General features: G+C 32.8%; 1 protein-coding gene across 10 annotated transcripts in view; it reads right to left on the bottom strand.

Moving 5' to 3' along the window:
- Nucleotides 1–14,254, bottom strand: part of LOC108968550 (AF4/FMR2 family member 4) — a 26,333-nt gene extending 12,079 nt beyond the window's left edge. The window contains exons 1-3 of one of the 10 annotated variants that reach the window (XM_018932659.1): nucleotides 12,400–13,137; nucleotides 10,844–11,206; nucleotides 1,719–1,792 (exon numbers count right to left, since the gene is read on the bottom strand). Coding sequence is in view for 8 of the 10 variants with exons in the window: in XM_018932651.1 (XP_018788196.1) it covers nucleotides 10,844–10,872 (29 nt within the window). In the remaining 2 variants the exon portion in view is untranslated. Of the gene's footprint in view, nucleotides 1–1,718; nucleotides 1,793–10,843; nucleotides 11,302–12,399; nucleotides 13,139–13,606 lie in introns of those variants that run through there. The other 9 variants (XM_018932651.1, XM_018932653.1, XM_018932655.1 and 6 more) reach the window with 9 other exon arrangements.
- Nucleotides 14,255–14,464: the final 210 nt, after the last annotated feature.

Below are 14,464 nucleotides of genomic sequence, written 5' to 3'. Positions count from 1 at the left end.
AATTTGTACACCATAACGTTTATGTGGCTTAATTGTGTGAGCACAAGTGTATGTATGTATAATATATACATATACTTTATCCATTAAATATTAATATCCTTTTTAAACAGACAAAAAATTTTAACAAATACATTGGTAATTATTACCACAGTCCGCAAGTAAATTTTGGGTTTTTATAAACTTCGTGTACCTAAATAAAATATATAGTGCTACACCATAGAGTTACACTTTAGCTTCTTATGATATTATACAAACTATAAGAAAGGAAAAAAATACTTTAAAGCCTTATATAAGATTATGTTTAGGAACCATAATTACATAAACATAGTCATTAAAAAAAAAAAACAAATAGCGTCACGATATCCAACCGCGGGTCTAACCTAACTTTCCGAACCAAAGTTCATTTTTTTCTAAGTCTCATTTTATAAACACACCTTCTACGGGTAGTCTGGTATGTAAGTACATATATTTGTCAATATTCAATAGAATAACAGAGAGATCAGTGGTACAATCATTACCATAGTCCGAACAAATTATGTGTTTTTAGAAACCTCGCTTACTTGAAAAATATTACTTCTTTAAATCATTTTTTTTTTTATAATTAGGGCGGGAATAACCTTTCGAATAATGGATTTTTACCTGATTTCAAACAACTGTCAGCGCTTGAGTGAAAATTTAATAAAATATGTATATCCAGATATGTTTGTTATAATGTATGTATTTAATAAAATGTGAGTTAAGTAACTCAGAAGAAGTAATTCAGAAGCGGAAATATGCTGAGAGAAAGATTTTATTGCAAAAGCGCACAACAAAATGCCAAGGAATCGGAAAATTATGCATTTTCTTACTGCTTATCTGGTCGGCTATTTGGCAATTTGGATATATCCTTTTGATAGGACTGAATTAACATTGAACAAATCATCAATATTAATAACTAGTATTTCTATGAAGTGGTTAAGACATGTAGTCCCAATATAATTAAAACAACTTTGTTCAACATGATGAGAGAAAATAGGTAATAACTTTCAATATAGTATAGTTTAGGTTGATATGTCACCGGTTGATAACTTTATTTGTGAACATTATATAATTTTAGCCGTCAGAAACTATAAAATTTAGAATAGTTTGGGTTTATAAATTAACTGATAGTAATGGTACCATCTTCTACAAGAGTGTACAGCTGCTGGCGTATGCCGATGATATTGATATCATCGGCCTCAACACCCGCGCCGTAAGTTCTGCTYTCTCCAGACTGGAGTCTGGCAGTGAACGAGGGCAAGGCAAAATATCTAATGGCATCAAACAAACAGTCGTCGCACTCGATGATAATTTCGTCTATCTTGGAACCAGCWTAAAAAGCAACAACAATGTCAGCCTGGAAATCCAACGCAGGATAACTCTTGCCAACAGGTGCTACTTCGGACTGAGTAGGCAATTGAGAGCAAAGTCCTCTCTCGACGAACAAAAACCAAACTCTTTTAGACACTAATAATTCCACGCTTTTCACACGCTTGGCGCCACGTAACGAAAAGAAGAAACGACTGSCGCGCGGTTGTTAACTCGGCTATAATCGCGTAAGCGATGTCTACGCCAATAAAGAAGAGAAGAAGAATGGTCAAAATAACATACATAACTCAATTTTTATAGGATATTTACGACCAAATTTCAATTATGTATAAGAACTTGAAAATAACTAGTAGTCAATGGTCAATACTTACTGTTCGCTCTCATATATCTCTCAATCAATTTTTTTAATTATATAAAAATTCTGGAGGATAAGATGTTTGCTTACCTGCAAAAAGAGAAAATACAAATATTTAATTATGCAAATGTAAAACAAGAAAGTTTAAACAAGAAGTACAATTACTATCCTTTACAGATATTTCTGACGACATGCCCTCGTTTTCTCATCGACTCATTAATGCACGAAAAATAATGAATATTAAGTTTCTCTCCCTTTCCTACCCTTTATAAAAAAATGGTATTAGTTATTTAATGGATTATTACATAATATAGGATGGAAAGTTGTTAGATGAGTCTACTCTTGTAAACTATCCATCAACACCGGTTTCTGACTTGCTGTCATTACGATAGAATTAGATTTGCTGGTCAGGAGCACAGCCTCGTTTAGAGAAATAATCACCCTTATTGTAGCGCGGCGGTACTGGCCGTAAACTAACTAACGCCATCCATTTATTTCTGACTATTCTGAATAAGACTAGTATCAGATCCCAGCGGATTTACAGGCAACTGTTAAGTTGGAAAAAATKAAATGGGAACGAGTCAAAGCTTCACTTATCTTATTGGGTTTTACTACTGAATAGATGCGCATCACAAAATCTTAATGAATTTTAGGAAACCAACCATTGGTACTTGCGCAGTCCGAAATCTTTCTGCTAAATCCCTCAATCTTACAGTGAATGAAACAAGTTTTGGTACAGGCGTTGTCCTAATCGAAAAGTGTGTTGAAATTTTAACCAACTTTTCGGCACAGTTCGTATTATTAGCTTTCATACATACATACATGTATATCACAATAAGCAAAAAAATATTCCGTTATTTCATAAGAAACTCGAAATGAATGTAAAAATGGCTAAACACTCATGAAGAAGGTTGTGCATAAATTGTGAGTAAGTTAAGTTTTTTGGAAATATAGGTTTTTTTTTTATTTTTTTACTCTATTCGGTTCATTATTCATAATTATTTGTTAAATTTTCAATCGTTTTAAGTCAGTGTAAAAATTTTAGTAGTCATAGAGTGATCAAAATGGTCGGTCGTATAGAAATTTCAATAGATGTCCGTAAAATTATAATTAAGTTGGACGTGTAGCAAAATTCGTGAAAATTTAAAGCTCACACCACGTCAGGAACGAGCTGTAAAAGCTGTAGTGATTCAAAATTGAAGATTTCAGCCGTAAAGCTGTATCAAGAGATGCAACAAAGCTTTGAAAAAAAACTTTGACCACCAAACTGGTCCCCCAAGGATTCAATTAAAGAGGCCATACGTACACAGTAGACAAATATAACTCCTGACATCTAACCGAGCAGGAGGGCAGTTATTCAGGCCAAAGGAAGTTTAAAAAAATAATAAAATTTAAAAAATCGGATTCAAAACAATATTTTCCATATGTCCGAATAAACTTTTTTTTTATCTATGAACGATTATTCATATTTTTACTATAATTTCATTATTTTTAAAATATGAAATATCTTTTAAATATGTATATAATAAAAATTTTGAGATTGAAACATATGATTATTATTACTTTCGTAAATTCAAAGGAAAACCTGTAATTCTTATATAATATAAACATTTAAGTTTACGGTGTGCCCAAACTTTTTTGGTTCACTGTATATATCAGCCATATGTTCTAACCTAACCTACCTGATTTTTATAAAGGACGATAATTTTTATGTCAAACATGGATGCATATATATATGTATGTATATATAATTACTCTCTCAAGGAAATAAAGTGGTTATAATCATTCTATGTAGAATTTGTCTGTAATTTTTTTTTTTAATTAAAAAATTTATTATGGAATAAATGCTCTAAAATTGAAAGCGGTCGATAGAAGTTGAAATTAAACAAGAATTAGAACAGCAAAGCGAAAAAAAGTAAATGCTATTACAATCCGCAGAAATGTAATTAGTATGCGAAAAATAAACAAATGCAAACGTATGTAGATATAAACACAGCCATGCAGTTGAATGATACATTTATTAAGAGCGAAGTAGCAAAAAAAACATATGAAATGAAAAATTAAACCTTTAGTATAGTCACAATAGAGTCTTAACTATCTAAAATGTATATTGCTAAACAATCTACACTTCACATACACCGGTAACCGCTAATTGATATCTAAACTTATGTAAACACGAATGAACTTATGGTACAGTAAACAATCTCTATAGGGATTATTCAACATGGATTATTACATAGGACAATTTAAAAAAAATGTTGGTGCTCATTACATTACATGTAGAAAATGGAGGTCGCCCGAGTCGATTTCATAAAATTCCGCACGCTATTAATGGTTAAGGCATTCCCTACCTCATTTCGAAAGAAATAAGGCCCAGTGATATCCCCATACCACAATCCATCAAAATTTGACACATTTCTATTAGTAAACGCTAGGAATGCGTAACTTCATTTGTTCCGTTCTGGTTATTAATCTACAAAAGGAGAGCCATACAGGCCATAAACGTCAACATGTTATAAAATAAAATCATTTGCATAACGAGTAAGGACGAATACAGTCGAGTATCAAGTATTCTTGAGATTTGCATAACTAAAGAAGTATGAAAATTTTAAAAAGTTAATGAAACCTTAATATTAAAATTCATATGAAATAAGTGGATTTGTTTCATCTTTGTGCATGTGTACTGCATTATAATTCAATAATTGCAAAAAATTGTAGTAGTTGAACAAATTACATACATGTTAAAAACATTATTTGGGGAATATTAAGATAATTTGAGGTCCACTGTCAATGGATGACATTCAGTTATTTCTACTGTTATTACAAACAAACAAACTATGGTATGCATCAAACTTCACTGCCATTCGATGAATAAATTTCATGAACAATACCATGCGTATTACATCGGACGCGTCATATAACAATGAATGCTACTGCCAACTACTAACAAAAGAATCTCCAAATACCTTTGCTTTTCTACGTAGTAATCGATACGAGGTACGCAATCCACGATAGGGACATCTGATTGCGGCACAGCTGACCAACACTGAGTTATAAAACAAGGCTTAAAAAACTTGATTTTATTGGGCAGTAGTTGTTTTCTGGTCGATCAAATTTCATGTTTTGGATGAAAGTAAGAAGTATTTGTCTCGCATTGAAGTAGTTAATATAAGTATAACTATATTTCATTTAAAAAATTCCAAATAATAATAAACATGTATCAAATTTGAGATTAGCACTTGCAGCTGGRAGTTTGCTAATATTTCTAGCATTAAACAATTTAAATATTTTACAACCTTAAATTTCAGTGGTAAATAAACTAAATATTTAATTATTCATCAATATATATTAGGTTATCAAATAAGTCTTGCGGTATTTTTTATTGCATTTTCAATTGTTCATAAAAGTTTTTTGATGACTCATGCTCAGCTGTTGTTGTTGTTGTTGTAACGGTGGAATTCTGCCGAGTTCTGCCGAGTTGACAGTCCTTGGCCGACTGTTGTGGGAACGGGTCTTGACCGATGCTACGGCTGCTACTATGCCGGTCTCTTTCGACCAATTCAGCGATTTTATCGCGTTTTCGACGACAGGCCTTCCGGAGCGTGGCGCATCTTCGACCACCTCTACACCAGAAYGAAAACGTTGAAACCATCGTTGTGCGGTGGAAATGGAAACTGTATCGGTTCCATAAACTGCACAAATTTTATTGGCGGCTTGAGATGCATTTTTGCCTTTATCGTAGTAGTACTGTAAAATATGCCGTATTTTCTCTTTATTTTGCTCCATGTTTGGGACGCTATAACTCACGAACGACTTAAAAGAAACGACAATCAATCAAACACGTGTTAGCGCGTGAAATGAGCTTTCCAAAAAGGTATAGCATGACCCGATGCCCCGAGTAAAACTAGAACTACGCGCTCTCAGCTCCAACTAGCGAAAATACCTTTTTTGACAAACAAATTTTTTAAGGCCTTCATAGTAATCCCCACCAGATGCAAACGATTTTTCACTTCGAAACACTCCTTCAGCGAATTTAGTTTTATCTCTTCGATCGACTGCGTCCTTGCAAGTTGTAACTTGAGTAAAAATTGATATCTTGTTGAAACTCGGTTCGTTTACATATACGAAACTTATAGTTCCATAACTAAACACCAAATTAAGATATAAAAATGTTATTTGGGACAGGAGATCGCTAAAGCTGCAACAACAAAACTTGCAGCAGGGTTGCTCCGTAGGATTTTTTGTGCTAAAAGACTCCATCCAAACTCCACCTCAGTCAGTGTTTGAGACACACAGGGAGTGGACCGCAACTTACGTGGCCCCATGTTGCCAACGCACTGCGACCATAGACTCTACGGCTGCAACGTTCACATAATTGGGAAAGTTGGAAATGTGGTCCCACTACTGAAACCTGGGAAACCCGCCAACAAAGATGAGTCCTATCGTCTGATAACTCCCCTCTCCCCAGTATTGAAATCACTTGAGGTCTTGTTGCTCCCGACCTTCTCTAACCACCTGAGCATAGCAAACCACAAACATGGATTCCGAAAAGTGTGCAATACCACCAGATCCCAGATAGTTCGTGACCTTAACCAGAAACCACCCTGTGAGAGAACGATGCTCGTAGCGTTGAACTTGTTTGACACAGTCAGTCACACAACGCTACTGCAGGATATAGAACAAACTATACTCTTGCTTCTTCTCTACATTGAACTTAACACTCCATCACCATCAACACCTTCACCAACTCCCTTCCAGTGAATGAAGTACTCGGAGTCAAACCACCACCCATCGCAGACGAAGAGTTCGAGTTTCGGCGAGAAACATGAGTGACCCGCAGTTTCGTTCTGGATACTATACTTCTACTTATCCAGATTATTCAAATAGGATCGAAATCCGTTGACAACGAACCTATTCCAGCCCGGCCAACAACATCAACGGATGATCAACGCGTCAATAAAATAAAAGAAATTGGTGCTTGAGAATCGTCCTAGGCACCGTCGCATACAAGATTGATTCTTCGCAACCATCGTATTTGCCTAATTTAGCACCGTTTGACTTCTGGCAATTCAACAAACTCAATTTAAGGCATTAAACGCTATGAGCATTGAAGGCTTTTTGTACTTTAACAACTGTTTCGACGATTGGAAAACATGTTGGCATAATTGTATTGAGGCCCAAGGAGGGAGGATAACTTTGAGGAGACATAGATATTGAAAAATATATTTAAAATTTTAAAATTATGAACAAAGCCTATTTATTTTTTGTTCATAGTTACTACTAGGTTTCGTCCGCTCGCAATACTCCTCTACAAAGGAAAACTTAATATTATGTAAATAAACGTATATACGTTTATATAAATTTATTTAAAAGCTACTGCTGACTAATTTTGATCTTCAGAGAATTTAAAAATTRTTTAAACATTTCATTACAGTTTCGATGCTATTCAGATCCGAGCACATTGATTCCAATTAGTTGCAAATGGAATACTAAGTTCAATTTTATAATTCATTTAAATTACTTAAGTTTGTTACGTTTTGAACTGGAAGTCCATGTTATACCGTATACCACGTATGATGAGTTCAGCATCTGCTTATAGAAAGTAATAGAACCTTAAATGAGAGACATACAGACATTGACCTCAAAAACTAGCGATAGGCAGCGAACGGACACTGCCCCTAACAATACCTGAACATATAAACAAAGTCGCATATTCCACTTATCCTCACGAAGACATTATCTAAAAACGATTCGTTTCTTCTATGTTTGACATTTTTGTCCTGAATTGTGACTTGAAAGCTCCTGGAGATTGTAATTAAATGTTTCGGGAAAATTATTTTTAATTACTATGGCAAATATGAGTCAACCACTTTGTTTATAGCAGCAGGTTAAATCGGTATACCTTAGCAATGAGTTGCGACAATAGATAACAAGTAAGGAAGGGCTAAGTTCGGGTGTCACCGAACATTTTATACTCTCGCATGATAAAGTGATAATCRAGATTTCAGGCGTGGTTGTGAACCGATTTCACCCATATTTGGTACATGTCATCACGGTGTTAAGAAAATATTATATACCGAATTTCATTGAAATCGGTTGAGTACTTCCTGAGATATGGTTTTTGGTCCATAAGTGGGCGACGCCACGCCCATTTTCAATTTAAAAAACAAAAAACCTGGATGCAGCTTCCTTCTGACATTTCTTCTGTAAAATTTAGTGTTTCTGACGTTTTATGTTAGTCGGTTAACGCACTTTTAGTGATTTTCAACATAATCTTTGTATGGGAGGTGGGCGTGGTTATTGTCCGACTTCTTCCATTTTTGAACTGTATATGGAATTGCCTAAAAGAGACGACTCTATACAATTTGGTTGACATAGCTATAGTAGTTTTCGAGATATGTACAAAAAAGTTAGTAGGGGCCGGGGCCACGCCCACTTTTCCAAAAAAATTACGTCCAAATATGCCCCTCCCTAGTGCGATCCTTTGTGCCAAATTTCATTTTAATATCTTTATTTACGGCTTAGTTATGACATTTTATAGGTTTTCGGTTTCCGCCATTTTGTGGGCGTGGCAGTGGGCCGATTTTGCCCATCTTCAACCTTAACCTTCTTATGGAGCCAAGAAATATGTGTACCAAGTTTCATCATGATATCTCAATTTTTACTCAAGTTACAGCATGCACGGACGGACGGACAGACGGACATCCAGATTTCCACTCAATTCGTCACCCTGATCACTTTGGTATATATAACCGTATATCTGACTCTTTTAGTTTTAGGACTTACAAACAACCGTTATGTGAACAAAACTATAATACTCTCTTTAGCAACTTTGTTGCGACAGTATAAAAACGCAATGAGTTCCATCGGTCAACCACCTTATTCACCAGATTTGGCTGCGTGTGCTTTTTTCTTGTTCACCAAACTGAAATGTCCACGACCTATATTTTTTGTAAAAGAATTAGAAGTAAGTTTATAAAGAAAATAGCGTTGAAATACACCATAAAAAGTTGATGCCTGAAGAAATTAATACTTTTAAATCAGAAAGCAACAAGTCAATCTATATTTATAGCAGAGAAAAAGGTCAGGTTAATAATTTCTCTAATATGATTCCTATTGCAAAGCTATTAATTAAAATAAATATGGACTCCTTTGCATGCGGTAAAATTCGTTTTATAGTAATTTGTTATGAAATTAATTGTTGACTCTTTATAATAAGTTGATAAGTTAACAATAAATTTACAATATGAAGAAAATAAATGTAATGTTACGGTGATAGCCAAGGATAGAGGGACTGAGCTTTAAATGAAGATTGTTAGAAATGATAGAGGATTGAAAGGATTACCTTGTGGCAGGTTTAAACTTACATTTTACATGTAAAACACAGCCTTGTTCGGAAAATGTTGTAAAAAACAGGATACTCTTATTTTATATATTTTTCTTTACCTAATGATCTTTTGARTAATAATTTTATGTGACAAATACAAAATAATCAATGGCAAATTTTCTCAAGTAAGCATTAATTTGGAAGGCAAAAAGTACTAGTCAGCAAACTACAAAGCCACTAAATTATCAATAAGACCAAATGAGTAYACTATTATTCTGACTTGAGTGATAGAGATTTGTTTAGATGAAACAGACAGTGCTAAATAAATTGCCTATGTATTTTTTTATATTTCAGTAATGCTCAATTTTGAATTAATGTTGAGGTCTTAAGAGATAAGTTTACGTTGTATGCGAAACATATTTGTGTTCCTGAGAAAGTTATATAAACACACTATTAAAAAACCATTCCGATTATCTACGAAATGTTGATAAGCTTATCTTGTGTTCGTTCGATTAGTTATATTTTGAATACAATATGAATGTGAAAATTTGTGCATACAAAGCTTTTCACCTGAAAATCTTACTATGCTACTACCTATGTATGTAAGCAAGCTATTCTAAAAGTATAACTTGTACTTAAAAACACAAAGATGCGCTGACTTTGGGGTACACTTTACTTCAATACATATTTATTGCGTTTTGTTTGTTGATGTTATTAACACGTTCTGATATTTCTTAATTACTGTCCAATTTTTTATTTAATTTACATGCGTAGCAGTATTTCAGCACATGCCGACTATAAAAACAGCATTTAAAGTGCTGCATAAACCTAAAAAGGTTATGGAATAATTCGACTAGAAACATATCACATTCACCAACAATTTCATGAACAGCTTAAAGAAAAAAGAGTTATACTAAATCTTGTTCCTTCATAGTAACCGGAGCGGTTGCGTATTTTTAACCTGCCAATTACTGCCAACTCGGCCTCATGCCTCGAAATTACTTCAGGAATGTTTTATTCCACTACAACTACAAAATAGTCGAATTATTTACTATTTTGTTGTCCGGGTCCGTTCCGGTTACTTAGACCCGACTGTCGTGCGAATAATTATATACAATTGTGTTCATAGCAGAGATCATTAAGCAAAAGAATATGTATAATATTTAATTTTTGTAACTAAGGCAAATAAACTTTTCTATTATTATCAAAAATTTGAGAAATCTAGTTCACTTTAAACATTTATAGGCCCTGCCAATTTAGTGAGTGTTGTTTTCTTACTGATCTTGAAAACCAACATAGATATGTAAAAAATTGGATATCTGAATGAAAATTTCAGGTATTTAATGCCACTTACAGCAAAAAGGGCTCAAGAAAATAAAATATACAATAGCGCTCAGAAACGACAAAACAAAAATGCTTGTTATACTTATTATACATATCTCGAGAAATGATTACGCTCATTGTAAAACAACTGTAACTTCTGGGTTTATTTAGTCAAGCATGCTCTGCTCAATTCAAATTATGAAAAAGGATCTATTAATAATAAGGTGCATGGAAGAAACAACTTTGTTGCAATAAGTTTACTGATTATATATTAAATATCATAAATTATAGGTTCTTGTACCGGCAGAAATTATTCCTGAAAAAATTTCGATTGGTGCCGAGTTGACAGTCCTTGGCCAAGTCCGTTCCCGTTACTTATACCCGAATGTCGCACGACCGGAATTAAAAATTTGTAATATCGCATGCTTGCCAAAGCTCAATGAAATTTTATACAATATAATTTAGACTACTATGTATATTTATAAACTTACCGTGATTTTGGAATTTTTTTCATATCCATTTCATTGGGTTAGCAAACTTTTTACTAAATCTCGCATACCCAACTAAGACATGGTTGTTTAAATTTTCCCAAAAACAGCTATTATTTTTTCTGCTGAATGCTGCTGTTACAGGCGTCACCGACTGAGTTAATGTTAATWAAATTATTTTCAAAGGATTTTTCACTTTCCCGAAAGGACCAAGTTAATAGTTTTTATTTTAATTTTCATAGGTATCGCAATAACTTGTTTAAAGGGTTTTTGAAAACGCAATGAAAAGGATTTTTTCATTAAAAGAACTACTGTCAAGAAAGTAAAGGTCGTATATGAAGGTCGTGGTGAAATGTATTTTCCAACCTACATAGGATTTATATTTTAATATATGGAATTAAAATATCAGTTTTTCCCTCAATGTTCTAGCAAAAAGATGCAGAACTGTTAAAAAATTGGGAGAATATTAAAACGTTTTTCGGCATATTCGACGTAGTTCAACAGTTATGAATACCGAAAACATATAAAGTATGATATATATACTGATATTTTGATATTAGAACATTTTTTTTATATTTCAAATTTAAGTTTATTAACCATGTATTTTGGGTGCCTATGAATTCCTATACAATGTGTTTTAATAGCATTGTTTTTTGCTTATGTGTTGTTTAAAATTATCTGCTTATACATCTGCTAGTCAGTTTTTTGTTTTTTTATACGATGCGTTCGTGCACCTTCGGTATTGTCGGTAGCTTCTACAATTACGATGAGTATTATAATACTCTCGGCGCGCAAACGGTAATATCGTGAATTGTATTATTTATTTCATCAATATGTGTTGATGAAATAGTTGTTGCTATTAAAAATATATAAGAATCAGAACCGGTGTATAAAATATTAGGTTTAAAGATTCTGAGACCAATATTTAATTTTCATTAGCGTTTCACTTAGCTGATTTTTGTTACTATTTGATTTACGGAATTAAACATTTAGTTGTGTATCATTAGATAGATTTTCCTTGGCTTTATTGCGCAGTTTACTCATATTTCGTCACCTTGCCTGGCTTTATTAAACCGTGTTCTAACATTCCTACTCCTAAATAATCTTCATTCCATTGCAACACACGAAATTTTTAACTTTACACATATGCTATTTGCTTTTGATTAACTTTAATTTTTATGTCAATACTTCTGGCACTATTATTAAGATTACATTAAGCCTTATAATTCTTTATACCTGTAAAGGGTTTTACACTTCAAAACTTTCTTTTTTTAAGTGACCATTTAAAACTGTTTCGACAAAATGTTATACACAAATATACTTTAAAGACGAATTATTAAGATACTTAGTAAAACAACACTTAATTCGCAACCTTTTATAAACAATAAATCGATTTAAAAAGTGGAATAGAAAAATTTGCCCACTCTTTGCAGATTGATGGCTTTTATTTTGCAATAATTTTTTCTCTACTTCTTCAATGTCTTCTTTACACACATTCAAACAAATTTTCTTCGACTTCATCGTTGCATCGTTTCATTTAATTTAATTTTTTTTCTCACCGTTTTTCCTTCATTCTTACAATACTCTTAACACATTTTATATTTCAAATGAGCATGTATTTGTAATATTTTCACTTTATCACTAGACATTTGCCAACAATTTTCTTCTTATTAATAGATTTTCATTGAACACAATTTTTTCACACTTTCACCCACGTTTCTCTCCATTACGGTTTACACATATTTTTTGGATAACTATTTAACAATTTTCGTCAACATATCATTTGAAATTCGGCAGACAAAAGATTAGCAACTACTTCACACGGCTCAAGTATATTGGGAATTTCTTCTATGTCTTGATTTATCTTTATCTCTTCTCATGCTTTGTTTCGCTTCCTATCCTTTTGTCACTTATTATCTTACACTTTTAAAGGGATACTATATCTATCTCTTTTACTTTTATATTTTGTTATTTTCCTATGTAAAACTTTCAATTCAACAGAGCTCGAGATTCTACAAAATTGTATGCATGGACATGTATAATAATTCCTGTATAGGAATTTAATAAATCACATTCTTTGTTTATTAAAACTATCCGTACTTCTTACTTCGTTTCTATTTCACAATTCAAAAAATTCAACACTGTCAAAAAAATTATTTTGGGGTCACATTACACAAATATTTTTTTACATCTATATGGTAAAATACTTCAAATGATCTAGCATAATTTACATTAATTAATTCTGACGGCAAACAATTTATAGGGATTTTGTAATATCATCTCATAGCATTATTGCGTTAAATTTAAGATATGTATTTCCATCGATTTTTAAAGTRCTCTCATATGACATGACATTTATAAGTTTTTTTTTTGACAGAAAATGTCAACGCAGTTGAATACGCTTTCAAAGCACACAAGTAAATAAAGGTAGAAATGTCAAAAGCGTTGACATCTGAAAATCTAATATAATCGTCTTTAGGAAATGTAAGGATTTTACGACCTCGAACCAACCTCAATTTTTCGTTATTCGAACGAAAGAAATAACCATATTTTTAGCAATAGCTCCTATTTTCTCGCACACACTCTGAATTGGTGAGCCATTCTTACATTTGACATAATTTGCGAGTGAAATTTTGCAGAAGAAAATATGCAAGTAAAAAATACAAAATAGTTAAGAAAGCTATATAGAATGAATAAACGCCGATGAAATGTATATAAAATGTAATGAACATGGGAAAATTTTCATGTACGGCGTAATGAACTTACATTGGCATTTGGCCTGATAACTCCACTTGCCTTTCTTTAAATCCACATCAATTCCAATCGTTTTGAAAATATATTATTCGAATAAAACTTTGAGAAAATTAGTCACACACCCACAGTTAACACAATCTCTGAACACCCAATCGAATTAGATTGTCAGAAAATAGTGCTGGTATATTTATCGGCAGCTACAATTGCAAATTTGTTGTTTCTTTTCGCATCACGATACATAGACTGGTTACCCATTGAAATTCATTAACTTTTGATATAATCTACACTTTTTAGATTTGAATAGTAAGGTTTTTTGATGTTTGTTTTTGAAAGTAATACTTTAATCAATTAGCAATAACAATATTCGTTGGCGGATGTTAAGTATGTACCTACGACTGGCCAATACTTTGTCACAATGGTGTTGCTTTTCTTTACAGTCCTCAGCAACACGCAATGGCAGACGACATATTCATATTTAGATTTTAAACAACGCACATGTCAATTTTTAGGTGTTTATATGTTGTTTTGATAACTGCATATTATGACAGCGTATCGTTTTTAATTAGAAAATATCTCCGTTTTAATTTCAACAGAAAATTAATGTCAAATTTGGAAAATGAAAAGCAAAGTTCGCCATTTTCTATTTTTTGTAAATCGCTTTTGAAGTGGTTTTCGTTCATTCGTTGCTTGATACATTACTGTCAAAGAAATTCGTTAGTTTACTGACTCGTTGAAAGCAATGAATGAGGGTATTCAATTACCAATTRTTTTAAAAATTCACGATTCATATAAGCATTTTGTCGACAGACCAAAAACAGGAAACTCACGTGTTTTTATTCATATTGTGATTCTGTAACAGCTGTCTTGCTT

Source organism: Bactrocera latifrons, unplaced genomic scaffold, assembly GCF_001853355.1.
Source record: "Bactrocera latifrons isolate USDA-ARS-PBARC rearing strain unplaced genomic scaffold, ASM185335v1 scaffold_22, whole genome shotgun sequence".
NCBI classification, from domain to species: Eukaryota; Metazoa; Arthropoda; class Insecta; order Diptera; family Tephritidae; genus Bactrocera; species Bactrocera latifrons.
Note: the sequence above shows the minus strand (reverse complement) of the source record. Positions and strands in the feature narration are given on the sequence as shown.